The sequence below is a fragment of the Lytechinus variegatus genome, chromosome 13, assembly GCF_018143015.1.
Source record: "Lytechinus variegatus isolate NC3 chromosome 13, Lvar_3.0, whole genome shotgun sequence".
Taxonomy (NCBI): Eukaryota; Metazoa; Echinodermata; class Echinoidea; order Temnopleuroida; family Toxopneustidae; genus Lytechinus; species Lytechinus variegatus.
Genome location: NC_054752.1, coordinates 31126783 through 31142121, shown reverse-complemented (window position 1 = coordinate 31142121; position 15339 = coordinate 31126783). Strand labels below are relative to the sequence as shown.

At 35.0% G+C, this 15339-nt stretch overlaps 1 protein-coding gene across 1 annotated transcript in view; it reads right to left on the bottom strand.

Annotated features, from left to right (window-relative positions):
- Window positions 1-15339, bottom strand: part of LOC121426009 (potassium voltage-gated channel subfamily H member 2-like) — a 95709-nt gene that overhangs the window by 16258 nt on the left and 64112 nt on the right. The window contains exons 3-4 of the mRNA XM_041622138.1: window positions 1414-1593; window positions 799-825 (exon numbers count right to left, since the gene is read on the bottom strand). Coding sequence (XP_041478072.1) covers window positions 799-825; window positions 1414-1593 — 207 coding nt within the window. The remainder of the gene's footprint in view (window positions 1-798; window positions 826-1413; window positions 1594-15339) is intronic.

Here is a 15339-nt window from a genome sequence, read left to right as displayed (position 1 = left end):
TGGAGGTGCAGATTTATTACTAGTTTCCTGAATGTAGAAATAAAGAGGAATTAAAAACAAACCAAAATTGTATTGTAATCTCCTAGCTATTCATAGCTTAGAATATCCTCAATTTCATCCCAATCTTAAGAAAAAGAACATTTTGATAAAATTCAAATTTTAAAATGATTAAGAACACATAAACAAGAATAAACAAATAAACATCAATGTGTTAGCCATTCCATACCACATACATTTGAATGTGGAAAATAACATGATGTAAAAAAAAAGAAATACATAGTTAGCAATATATAACTCGTGGGTGAACAATAATGCTTAGTTATTTTTAATATTTTTCGAATGGGTTACATGTAAATGATGAAAATCAGTTGAATGGAGAAATGCCCACTCTGAAATAAAAAAAAATAGAGGTTAGAACCTGTTAATGAACAACCAATGTAACAAAATAAAACAAAAATACCAAATATACCACATTCTCTTTTATAATGGATGTGAAGTTGAAGTTAGTCATTTGGAGGAATCATACTAGTGTTTTCATTAGAATAGAGCATTCGATATCCTCCTTTAAAAGTAAGATTCTGAGAAAAATTATAACTTTATCAATAGATATTACAGATATTAGCAGTGATATAATATTTTAGATATTATTGTGAATTTTAATTTTCCCTAAAATATGTAAAAGGTATATATAAGTTGTTATTAATCACAGCTTTACAATATTATCATGAATGTGTACAGGTGGATGACATGTATTGATTTAGAAAGATAGGTGTTGCCATGGTAATTTAAGAATCTTACCCATCATAACAACAGGTAAACTCAATCCTTAGATTTGGAAATAGAATGGTGAAAAATAGAACAGATAAAAAAAAATTAAACTGACTCATTACTTAATAAGCAGCCTTAAGTTAACGGCAAACAAATCCAGAAAAATTTACACAGGGGCTGAGGTGGGTTCGCCACAAAAATGTGAAATAAACCTTTGTATTAAAAAAAATTATTTGTAATGAACAGAACCATATGTTAAAATTGCTCCCAGATATAGACTATTTTTCTATCCTTCATATTGGTTGCATAAGAAACAACAATAAATGATACATTGGAAAAATAAGCAATAATTATCAAATAATATTACATTATTTGTGCTAAGCCTGTCACTTTATTAAAAAATTGTTCTGATCTGGTGATTTAAAGAATATAATTCAAAAAGGTGGAGAAAAAGAGACTGTTTTTAGTGACCTCTATCCAAACGACAACCACATATCTATAACTACCACTATATGACTATGAGTCAGCGATGTATACAGCCGCCTGAAATAAATTTCAAAGAATCCATTAGTAAATCATTAAGAGAGCCACTTCATAAATCAAAGGGATCTCATAAACGAAGCAAAAGGGAAAACGACTACTTACTTCTCCCTCTCCTCCACTTATATCCGACGCTGTTCTCGGCCGCGGGAGGCGTGGCGGTTTCTTCTGGCGTGCTTGCATACTTGTTTTCGCTGATATCCTCAAAGTTGAGGATGCACATGATAATCTCCTCATTCTCGTTCTTGACGGGAGCAACCAAAACGCTGCAAAGGAATGATGTGCCTGAAAAAAAAGAGGATAAGAAAGGAATTAAATTTTCATAACACTGTAATGCATCATCTATTACAGGTTCAATGGTATATGCTCCAGTGACAATTCCTCCAATGGAAAACATTGGAACATTAATCCAAACATAAATCCTAACCTCTGAAACTAACTAAACCCTAATCCTTATCTTTACATTACTCTGAACCAAAACTCTATTACAATCCTAACTCTAACCTTATGCCCTCTGAGATATCAAGCCGGGAGCAATTGTTGCAGGAGCAATGGTTGTGTCACCGTATTACATTTAGCTTAAAAATCTTAGCAAAATGGTGAACATTATATCAAGAAGAATACTACTACGAAGGACAGTTATCACTTATAGTGCTGCCAAAGTTACTTAATAATGTTAGTAATAATAGGACAATTTTATAGAGCACTTTATTTATACATCAGAAAAATACCCCTAAGAGCTTTAGAGACCAATTATCACCCCAGTCATTAGACAATGGCTTGCCCGCATTGAATAATGTGCACTACTCCACTCCTACTCATTAAACAAAAAAATTGCTCAAATTAAACTGTGGTTTAAACCAAATCACTGGAAACGTTTTATTTTAGGGTTAAATAATTGTAAACTGAACAGAGCCATTGTCTTCCTTTGTGTTCTATCAATTTCAAATTTTAACAGAAGGCAACCTACAGAGAATCAAATCAAGACTTGACTATCTTGATATTCCATTTGATGGATGACAAAGTGTTAGGAGACAGAAGCACTTTCAGGGGCCACTGTTCGCAAATGAAATACCCCCAGGTTTTGAATATATTCATCATCAGAACATTGAGTAAAAACATGTTTCAGCTTTATTTAGATGTGTGTTGATGAATGGGTTACTGTTTCTCGTAATCCCAGTTGTAGCTTTGTATCAAAGTTACAGCACTTAAACCTGATAAACAGTTCCTTGTATTCTTGTTAGGCATACAAACTTAAAGCACTTCACAACATTCTCCAAGGGTTTTTTCGTAAAATTTCTTCATAAACAACTTTAAAATATTCAATTTTTTGCTCAAATAAATGTTAAGCATGGTTTGATTTCTAAAGAAACATTGCCACAAAATGGAAAACTTTGATTGAGAGCTATATGTAAGTTAATCTTGTATTCATTCTGATTCTTCCAAATATATACATTATATTGAATACCAATGTCATGAAGATGGAGTGGGGTCATGGGGCTCTGGCCCCCATAGGTTTGACAGTCCCCCCCCCAAAAAAAAAAGAGAAGAAAAAGAAAAGGAAAGAAAGAAGGGTGAAATATGATAACTTTAAATATGGGAAAAATCTATTCACAAAATCTGTTTTGAATCTGTACCCGTTTTATTTCAATTGGCTAGAACTGCAAGAAAAATGTATGAGAAATGTTCCGCAAGGTCACTTTGTTTACGCCTTTTTTCCTTGACACTGCATGAAAATGAGCATTTCTGCGCAAACCTATTTCTGTGAGCTTTATGGAGAGTGCTCAAGTGTAATATTCTGTAACAACTTTTACTTTCATGTGATAGATGAGACCCAAACCAAAGAATACATGTGAAAAAATTATCCCCATGTTATTTTTCAATTCCAAGGCTCTTTCAAAGTGTAAACCCTAACTCTTTTTATTGATACACACCGTCTAGTAATTCTATATATGTGAATCATGTGACACCTATGGCAACTTCAGCACGCTAAAAGAATGCAAGACCTCACCCCCCCCCCCCCCCCGTACACTTTACTGTGTTATGAAAGTGCAAGACGTAGTCCAGAGCATTTATTGGTCGGACTCCCACGATTATTGCCAATTTGATTTCTCACGGAGCCGAGATGTAATTACAGATCTGTGTGTTTATGGTGGGAAAGCGAGACAGTTCCCCAGGTGTATCAACGCTAGGTAATTAACCAATTATGGACCGTTGTAGTCAAAGCTCTCGAAAACAGGATACATTTTGGAGGGATCTCTTGTCTCACCATGTATGCAAGATTTTCGTTGTTCGAATTTACAGATACATTAAAGAGAAATACCAGTAGTTGCAGTAAACACTGATTTCATGAGAAAGTCTGTAAAACCAGGCTTAATTGTCAGTATATCATCGAGGATCTAGATCTGGTACAGTTCATAAACTAACCTTGTGAAATCTTGAAATCTACGTTGAAAAACGTTCACACTGAAGATCACCAACACAAATAGGCACACGTGGGACAGTGTATTATTATTGCAGGAATAAAGACCCAATGGAAGTGACCGAATCCGCGCTTATTTTGCTTATTTCTCAGCAATTACACCATTTCTCCCAGAATCCTTTGGCACATATTTTTTATTCATACAAACAGACACTTGGGTGGTCATTATATTAGATTCTGTAAAAAGTCATTTTAAGATCGTTACCAAAACTGGAATTTATCTTTAAAAACCATCTCTTTTGATTTCATAGTCATGTTTGTCTATCGGGGGAGGGCCGTGTACTGCAAGTTGGTTCATTCAAATGACTTAAAATGACAAAGTTTAATTTGAAATAACAAAGTAAAATATTTGGAAAAGGGAAAGATCTATAGAATATTTTAAGGAAACATGACAGATCGCTTCAATGAATTTGTCAGTGATTTTACGAACTGGGTTTAAACCTCCGCCATCTTCAAAACACAATTTCAAGATAATCGCTACCAAATTTTTTGTGTTTTTCTGAGGCTCGTTACTCTACGCTTTGAAGGAAACCAGAGCAATTCTTTGTATCAATTTAAAGCATACATTCTAACAGACAAAATTTGGTTCACAATTCAAATTTAACATTTCAAATGAAGCACAGATATGCATTTCAGAATCGGCTATTTTTTAAACTAAAAAAAGGGGGTTTAGGCCACTTCGTACCATGCGCTCAGGGTTTTTTTGCGGCAAAAACTATGGTTTGAGCCAGTTCGTAAATCATGCAATGCATACACGCTTAATACGTGCAACATCTACGTCATGTTTGGTCAGGTTATTGTCCTCTGCGCGCCACTCCAGACACAGCTTCAGTACAGAAAGAACGGTTTGTGCCACTTCATAAAATCAAAGGACGGGTATAAGTTGTTTCGTGCAGAATCTACATGTTGTTATTCTTTAAAATGATACAAATTTTGATCTAGAATTCGGTCATTCTCAAGAGTTAATGATAGGCTGTCAGAAAATGCCAAAAGATTCATTTACTAATATTTGACCAAAATTAGGTTACCGCCGGTTGTAAAATAACTGAGGAATTTGAAGAATAATAAAAGACATACTGTAAGACAATTGTTTCTTTTTAGACACCGGACAGGTACTTGTTCTCAGACACAGGTCTGCAGCAATACAAACTGAAAAATAGCAGGGTATCATGTCTTACATGACAGAGAGTTTGCTCTTGGGGGCAATGGCTTTGAATTTACAACTTGTTGAGAGCCCACAAATAGCATTAAATCCCATCTCATAAGAATTTCTATGGTAATCTGCTCATCTTCAAATGCAGAACGGATGAGATTCCACTTCACAACATCGCCATGGCAAATCGGTGATACCTAGCATCTGCTAAAAGGAGACTTTGTTTTGCTAAATGTGGTGTTGCTATGGTTACATGCCATTACCTGAGTTTTTTTTACAGGAAGACAGAAGGATGGGAGAGCAAAGCATAGCAAAATTTAGAAATGGATTTAATGGCATGTGTCCAAATGTGGGTTTCATCAGTAATGTCCACTACCCATTTCACATACTGTTAAAGAAGGTTTCCCAAATACACACAATACACAATGCATTTACAACAATCTTGCCCCCAAACATTATAATAATAATACATGAGATTTGTATAGCGCACTTTCCATCTTGATTAGATGCTCAAGGCGCTTCAGATAAGAACAACAAAAACTATTTACATATATTACATTTACATGTCTGAACAATAAGTCAATGTCTATCAAAAACACTCTTATACAGATGTATGTTTTCAGGTTGCCCTTGAAGGTGGTCACTGAAGTCTGGGTTTTCAAACTCTGGGGGAGAGAATTCCACAGGCTAGGCCCTGCATGAACAAAGGCCCGCCCCCCCCCCCCCCCCCCCCGCATCATTTCTTAGCAACTTGAATTTGTGAGAGATAAGATGATGATGATGATCATCATCATCATCACCATCATCATCATCATCCCATTTCCATCACCATCATCATCATCATCCCATTTCCATCACCATCATCATCATCATCATCACCACCACCATAGTTCTCCTCATTATCCTCATAATCATCATCATCATAATAAATGTCATCAGTTATAGTCACCTCAACCACCACCATCATTATCACCATCATCACCACGATCATTATAAATCATCATCACCACCCCAACACCAACAATGAATCAATCAATAAGCCACCACTATAATCAACATCAAGATCATATTCATCGTCGCTGCCACCACCGCTACCATAATCAAGGTCAAAATCATCATCGCCACCACTACCACTATCATCATCAATACATTACCATCACCACCATTATCATGACAAATTCATTCAAAGTTTCATCACTCATCCCAGGTACCAAACAACACTTCCAGGTGCCTGAAAACCCCCCTGCCTGTTCCCCTCAGGATTGGATGAGTTAACGTTTCCAATCTCTTATGAGATGGGACTGGCCACAGCAACTCATGAGTATCGATTTCACCGCATTCTAATGATCCTCTTCAGACCGGTCTGATGCACCTCGCTAGATTCAGGATGGCTTTCAGTTCCAACGAATGGTCGGTACCCTGGACAAAAGTGGACTACCCAACCAATGGACAGATCTACACTTGCCTTCAAATTGGCAAGATTAAGTTTCATGCAACATCAACAAGTCGTATCAAACACTAGATTTCATAAGAAATAGATCATTTACGTTGTTTTACATCATCTTGTTTTGTCTCTCCTTTTTTAAGTCTTCTGTCTCAGGAAGGCTGAGTTTATGATGAATAAATTTTTTTTAAAACTAAAATGGGGTAGTGAAAATGTTGGTAGCTCAAATGTCCTATGGACGACTAAATTATTCATTTGGAAGGAAACAATATTTTGTCCATAATTTCTTTCATATTTTGTACTTGAAATATGTTGATATCTTTATGGACCACTCTCCCCCCCCCCCTCTCTCTAGATGCATTTTGTTCTTTCAGCCTCTCCAAATATATCTCTCCCTCTTTTCCTCTCTGAGCTTCATCTCTGCTCCTTCAATCTTATACCCCTTTCATAAACCCAATTATGCGGCTAATAGCAGCATAATTTGGTCGTAAAATCGGAGGAGGACCAGAGTTATCCGCATTATTTTGATGCTGCAATTATCCGCATAATAGCAGCATCGGGACCAGATTTTGACTTTATGAACGCATTTCGAAAGTAATGCGGATAATTGCCATGGTGCGGTCACAAGATCACCCTTTTCCAACGCAACCGCATTGGAGGGGGTGTGTGTGGTTGCCATGACGATTATCCGCCTTTTTCAGGACGGGCGCTCGTAAAAATAGTGCGGATTATTTTCGGAGTTTATGAACGCAATTTTTATTGAATTATCCGCATTATTCTTAGGCGGCTAATTGGAGGATGGGTTTATGAAAGGGGTATTACTCTCTCTCATTCACCCTCTCTACTCTCTCTCCCCCTCCCATGGCCCTTCCTTCCTTTCTCTCTCTCTCTCTCCTTCACCCTTTCATTTCTTTTCTCTACCCTCCTCCCACGGATCAGGATCAAACTCAACGTGATTGCCTTGAATCCCAACTCTCTATTTATAAATCAACCATTTATACACTCCACTACCATCTTCATTCTTTTCTCCTCACAAACTAACCAGGCAAGGCAAGAATCTCAAGTATCTTTTATAACTAGGAGCACTCAAAGAGAAATTACTCTCCAAGAAGTACTTCTTAACCAGAATCATTAATCATGAAGAAAATTACAGCATGTTTGCCTCAATCAAAAATAATCCCCCCCCCCTTCCCCTCCCCCAAAATGAGAAACAGACTCATTATGGATTTTGGGAAAGAACCACAGACCAAAAAATATGATAAGGGTAATTATTTCTGATCTGTGCAAGACTATAATCATATCCAGAGATGGTACTAATTCAAGAGCCTGTTTGGCTAGATAAAACAAAATTGCCCCCACTCCCCCCCAAAAAAAAAAGGAGAGAAAGTAATAATAAAGTTCCGGAAACAATCACAGATATAAAAAATATAAACATGGGTGATTTGTCTGATTGCTGCAAGATCATTATTACATGTAAATTCAGGTGTGGTACGGGGGAAGGGAGGTGGGGGGGGCTCATGGGGCAACTGATCCCTTTGATGTTCCAGTGATTGAAACAAACTCAGAGAAAAGATAAAAAATAGTAAGGAGCAATGAATTTTTTTGAAGAATTGCATGCTCAAAGAGAAAAGGTTTTGTCATGCAACTGAACAATATCCCTATTTGTATTATTTAATGTTTCTCAAGAAGAGGCATGCAGGTTGGGAATCGAGGGATTCTAATGTACCAAATAGAGGAGTTGAATAAAATGGAGAAAAAGATAAAACACCTAATGGAATGAAAATAGATATTTAAAAACAATGTACTTCGGAAAGAACAATGACAGAAAGAAAGGAAATTAATGATAGAGAGAAGACTGAAAATTGAAGAGGGGTAATAGTCAAGAATGGGAGAGAGAGAAGGAAAGAGACAAATAAGCAATGAAAATTTGAGGACAACCGGGGAATTGGAGGGGGCAGATTTTGATAAAGGAAAATCTTTGAAAAATAAAAACTGTTATGAAACAAATGTTATAAAATAAGCGGTACTGACCTTAATCAATCGTGAAATAAATAGAACAGGCATACACAAACAAGAAAAATGTATTTATGCAAGAAGGGTGCCATGGCCATTGAAAACTAATCTATCATTCTTGCTATGAGCTGCAGGCAATTGATCATCTTCATCATCATCTCCTGTAAAACGTCCATAACCATGGCAACCATTCTAGAAACGGTCATTTATTTCGAGGTACATGTAGGAGGATGCAAGGTCAATACCCAAGAAACAAAAAAAAGCAAATCATCTGCTGATAAACCTCATGCAATTAAGTCACTAGGCTATAATCTAAGTGGGGGTGGCAGCTATAATTTTGTTGTTCTGACAAACACAAACAATGGTCTCATGCTGTGTGACTACAAACAGTAGCTGCAACCCATCTCCTATTCCCTGGTCTTGCTTTACATCGACTATATGACTCGGTACAGATTTTCCATACAAAAAACTGCCTGTGGACTGAGGACCCTGTTTCATAAAACGTGTTATAATAACAATTAGCAATGTCAGTTTAAAGCTACTGAAATCCTTCAATTTGATTGGCTAATTGCAAACTTGTTATAGGTATTGTGAATTTGTTATTATCATAAGCCTTTGTGAAACGGTGCCCATATTAAAGGCTACTATGAAGGTCCTAAATGCCAATGATATTACTAAAGACCTTCTTGTGAGTATATAATTTGAGTTTTGCAAGCCTAGCTACTTATACTTTGTGCACAAAATCACTTTGTCCACCACAAAACAACAAATGGGTCACAATTTGATAATGACTTTCTTAATACACTGAAGGTGCAAGTTTAGGAACTTTCACAAGCATTTAGATGTGACTTGTAAATACTTTTTAAAAAATTGTATGATAACTCTTGTATCAATATATCAGTAAGAACATGCTAAGAGGATGCGAGACTAATGAGTATGCATTAAAGGGATGGTCCAGGCTGGAGATATTTATATCTCAATAAATAGAGTAAAATTCACAAAGCAAAATGTTGAAAATTTCATCAAAATCGGATAACAAGTTTCTTGAATTGTAAAGATTTGCATTATGTCGGTGAAACAGTTCTAGGCATGTCTTCATGAATATTCATCAGGTGGGCTGATGATGTCATATCACCACTTGTTCTTTTGTATTCTATTATATGAAATTACGGTCATTCAACATTTTTCTACCAAAAACTAAAACAATTGGATTGACAACTGATTAAGTGCATAAGTTATTTATTGCCGCAACTTATTTCATCATAATGGAGACACATCATTAATACACAGGCATGAAAAAATGAAACAATTATGATTTCATGTAATAGCATACTGGTAAGAAAAAGGAAAGTGGCGATGTGACATCATCATCAGCCCACCTAATGAATGTTCGTGATGATGTGCATATAACTGTACATATAACAAAATATTAATAAACTTTAAAATTCAAGAACTTCATTATTTGTTATCTGATTTTGATGAAATTTTCAGCATTTTGCTCTGTGAATTTTACTCTATTTATTTAGATATAAATATTTTCAGCCCAAACCATCCTTTTAATGAGTTTATGTGTTGGCCTTTAAGTATGACCTCAGTCAGACTGTAACTCTTTTTCAAATGGTCCCCAGATATTTGTCAGATGTCACATATGATATTCATTTATTCTATCTATCTCTTGTCTCTTGAGAAAAAAAAACAATGCACATTATATAAAAGGAGAAGTCGACTCTCAAACCACAAAAACCAATATATCTCCACCACAGCATATGACATAGAATCTGAAAGCACAAAGATACTAAATATATTAATACCAAATTTTTTATACATCAAGTGACCACAAGTCATGCATTTTCTAACTTTATCATGAATATGATATATAATGATATTAGCTGGATTTTACGTGGGACACATTCAACAAGAATTCGCAAATGAATATGAACTATATACTGTTTTACCATTATACCATAACATTTTAGTTTTTTTCACTATAAATGTAAGTTGATTGGGCACATTCCTTGTAATAATCAAAATTCAATACATCATTCTAATGGGCGTAGCTTATTTAGTTCATTATGTCATTTAGATAAGAATATCATCAATTGTATGAATAAAGTAATGTTTACTTTATTGTTCTTATGTATGCAAATGATACTGATAAACCCGTATTTTGAAGTCAGGTTTAACTTAGACCATGGTCTAACTCTGCACTAAAATTATGGGAAGCCAAAAGTGTCAAAATGTTTTATTAAGTTGTATGTTTCTAGTGCTCTTTGCTAATTCATCAGTGGTGAAAACAATCATCTATTTATACTTCCTACACAATTATGAATGATTTGAGAACCAAATGAGCTGAAATATGATATCTCTACTTTTAGTGATTTATGTAACAATTGGCTATCCATACTTAAACTACAACTTTAAACCTGAGTTTAAGTTAAAATCGACATCAGAATACAGGGCCATAGAGGTTGAATAATATATATTTAATTATAATATCTCCCCTGATTTCCCTTGATATTCTCCTTGCAAGAACAAAGGAAAATAAAATAATACACATGGAAACCCTAAAAGTTGTTGAAAGTTGTTTAAGCCGGAAATCAAACCACTAAGAATCCTGATTAAAGTTCTGCATCATTATACTCTCATTTCCATCTTGGCACCTACATATCTGTTCATTGTATCAAAATGATGATAGGTAGAGTTAACATGTGAGCATGCAAATTAAAGGATAAAGTAGAAGGAAAGATAGAGAAAATTATATTCATCTCCTTCTCTCATTTCTTTTCATCAATTTCTCCCGTTTTCATCTTCTATTTACATCCTGATAGGAATTCAACTTTAATGATGAAAACTATCAATTACTCTCTTCCCCCGACTAGTCTTCAAACAATCATACCTTTCTCCTTCCTTCATCTTGTTTCTCTTTCCTTCTTTCATATAATACTGTCATAATCTATTCATCTCCTTCTCTCATTTCTTTTCATCAATTTCTCCTTTTTTCATCTTCTCTAAGACTTGTATTTTCCTCATCTTCTTTGATATAGTCTCTCACTAGATTAATTCCTTCCTCTACACATAATCATCTTCTTCCTTCCTTGAAACTTTCTTCTTTCCATTCAGTTCTGATACTCTCATCTTCCGTTTCTTGCCATTCTTCTTTTTCCCATCGGACCCATCCTCCATCTATTTTTCCTTCATTCCATCCTCTCATACCATGTTTTTCCCCCATTTTTTCTGTTTTTGAAACCACATCTCGATTCATTCTCCTCTAATCGCTGCATCCCTGATTCTTTTTATCTTTATATTTTGTGAAAACCCTCCTCTCTTTCTACTTTCCCCTCATTCCAAAATTTTAATTTTCTAAACCTGCTTTTCTTTCTTCATTCTTTGGTAATTCTTCATCTTTAAAAGTAAGATTCTTTTACTTTACTATAATATTTGGGGGGGGCATACCTTCCTGCCAGGTAATTGTAGACTCTTCTCTGACATTCTAGATGCCGTCTTTCACCCTCCGAGAACAAAGATCAACCATTCAGAACAACCAAACTCATCTGGGAATACTGCAGAGCTACATGTATACGGGTGCTGAATAATTGAGGGAGCTTTAGTGCAACCGCAGCAAAGTCAGTATATGGGACTGAATTGGTGTACGGATGGAAGAACAAGATATAAATCAACGGTGGCACATAAATCAATGTCAGACAAAATTGTATTGATTACGCATCAAAGGATCGATAAAATATGAAATGGGATATTTTTAAACAATCTGAAAGGTGAAAAACCTAGGCTAGAATGAATTCAACTTCACCGTTTCTGATTGTATTAGATTAGTTTAGATATAATAATAATCTATATTGCGCACATATCCACCGTTAGGTGCTCAAGGCGCTCCTATATTACCCGGCTAAGCTAGGCGTTCATAGCGCACACAGCTTTTTAAGGAATTACTTCCTACCGGTACCCATTTACCTCACCTGGGTTGAGTGCAGCACATTGTGGATCAGTTTCTTGCTGAAGGAAATTACGCCATGGCTGGGATATAGATATAATTCTTTTCTGTTCTACTGGGGTTGCTGCTACATAAAACTCTTCTATCACTTCTTTTTTTTTAAATAGTAAACACTTTCATCCATTTTACATTTAATAAAATGTGGTCCTGAAGATAAGGGAATTGATATAACTTTAGCATACTTTCCTCTGGGCTCATTTTTAGTCGTAATTTCCTGTCATTTTTATTTTGTGAAAACCCTCTTCTCATTTTCCATCTTATAAATTATTGTCCTTGGATATGGGAATATGGAAGAAACCGTCATTCATTATGTAAATGCTTTATTCCAATATCTGAAATAGGTTTTGTCCATGTACTGGAAGTAACATGACATAATGAGTGGCAATTATGAAAGAGCAGTCATTGAGTAGAGTGGTGCTAAGTATCACCACCCCCCCCCCCCCCCCCCACCCCCTTGATTTCAATGAAAATATGAAATAAATATTAATAGTAGAGAGCCAAGGACTAGAATGTCACTAACAGTTATTAGCAAATGGCAATGTTCACTTGTGTGGAGATAATTTTGCTATAAAAAAAGACGATGAACTACTTACATTCAAATCTAATGAAGATATGAATGTATTATAGCTTTGGAGAAATTCATTGTAAATTAATACAATTCTGTATATTCTATTTTGCCACCACTGTTTAACAACAATAGGAGCACATTGATTTTGCACAATGATGCAAGAATGCCCTTAAATTTATTCACAAAATGCATTTCTTCAATTTTCATATAATTTTGGAGGATACAATGGATGCAAAATTGGCTTACTTACATGAAATATTCCCCTTTATCTAAAAAAAAATCTCAAATAAATCAACAAAAATACAAAGCTATATATGGAAAATTATACAGGCAATATCTCAAACAATGAACTACAGGTATAAGGTCTATCTTACTCTTAAGAATTATTTAAAAAAACTTTTGATAAACTCACCTGTTGTGCAAATATCCAGGAAAATGAGAGAAGACATGAAAGAAAATGAAACAGAAGAGAAAGAAAAAGTTGGTTATAATACAATAATAATATATCAAATAATTGTGCTTTCAAATAAAGGAATAAATTCAAAGTGTAACTTGCACATTCAAATCAACACTCAAGTATACATTCAACTCTGCAAAACTCAGATTATCAAATCAAAGTCTAAATGACCAAGATAATAATGATATCAAAGAGCATGTGAGAAGTGCTTTTCTAAGAAAAAGTTGACACCAAAATTGATCCTCAATAAAATCATTACCCCAAGGTTACTGAGTGAGGAAACTGAAACATTTGTTTTCCATTACACACGATTGAATAGGAAAACAACTTTTGAATAATTCTTAAATGAAACTGTAAGAATGAGCTTTGCAATAAAGTGTTAAATTTCCCTCAGAGAATTGATGCATCTTCGAATTAGACTTAAGTCTTTCTACGACTTTTTTTCATTCATTTCAACCACTTTGAGAGAAAAATTCGTGCAATTAGCTTAAGGAAAGTCGAAACGACAAAAACAAGATGAATTCTGCCACAGCTATCTCAAATTTCCCACTGTTCCTTGCAGTCGGAAAAACTCCTTTTCACCAATCCACTTCCCTAGTCAGATCATAACATTCCATCAGAGGCAGAACGGCATTAACTCATTATCAATGCACACAAGCCAACGTCCTTCTGCCTCTGAGGACTAAATCAAAGATGGCTTCCAATCAATGCTAGAATGCAGTCACTTTTTTTTACCCCAATGCAGCTGTGTTAACAGCTACCTTGGTAAGACTTTATAACGGCTATCCCCACCAAACATCCATCAAACCAAGTCCGTGTGCCCCCAGGCACAGACATTGGCCACCTGCATTCACACCTTGCCATAACCCTGTGAATTCGCTAACAAAAGTGTTGTATGGTTAAAACTAGGCCTGAGAATATCATTTAGAATTGTTTGAAAAGCTCATAAGCAATTGGAAATGAGTATCACTTTCTTTTGTTATCCAAATATTCATTGTAGAGTGCACAGTTCAAACCAATTTGTTTCTGCTTGATTCAATTCGATTTAATTCCAATTCGATTTGGTTTCATTTGAATCAGTTCAATGCAAAGCAATTCAATGAATTTATTTCTGAAATTACATGCAAATATTGACAGAAAGTCATACAAAAATGAATCTAAAAGTAAAAATTTTAATATTTCAATATGCATTTAAGATTCATGGCAAAATAACTACATATCAAACAACAAAAGTGCCATTGTAAGTAATGTTATTTTGTTTTTCAGTCATGACTTCAAACAAAAAGTTCTGAAAACATATCTTTGTGGCATTTTGGGTCACTGGACTAGAAATTGCAATGTTTTTGAAAAAAATAGTTCAAATATTAATATTTCTTAAAGAATTCATTCTGTTGCTACCTCCATGTTCCAGGCATAGAATTACAAGCATTGCATACAACAATGAAAGGTTGTATATTCCTCAACAGCACTGCAGAATCTCACTTTTTTAAAGTCTTATTTAAAACACTCATCCTCTAATTCTCCCGTAACACAACTTCAGCAAAGATTATAAAAACTGAATAATTGCTCTCTTTAAAAGTTTAATCTTTTGTCTAAAAAAAATGCTGTACATGTACCAGGTAGCAATCAATATTAATGCTTTATTATTTCACTTCTTTTGGATAAATCCCCCCCCCAAAAAAAAAACAACAACAACAACGGACGGACGGACGGACGGATGGATGGATATCATGAATGATGCACTTATTTTTATTCCTGAAGCGTTTTATGGCCATCAGTATGACATTTATAGAGAGAAAAATCATGAAAGATTCATCCTTGGGAGCCTCCTTTGGCAACATTAGATGAATCTAAACTGTGAATAGAGAAGAATCTAATAATGCTAAACTCCACCATGAGTGGAAT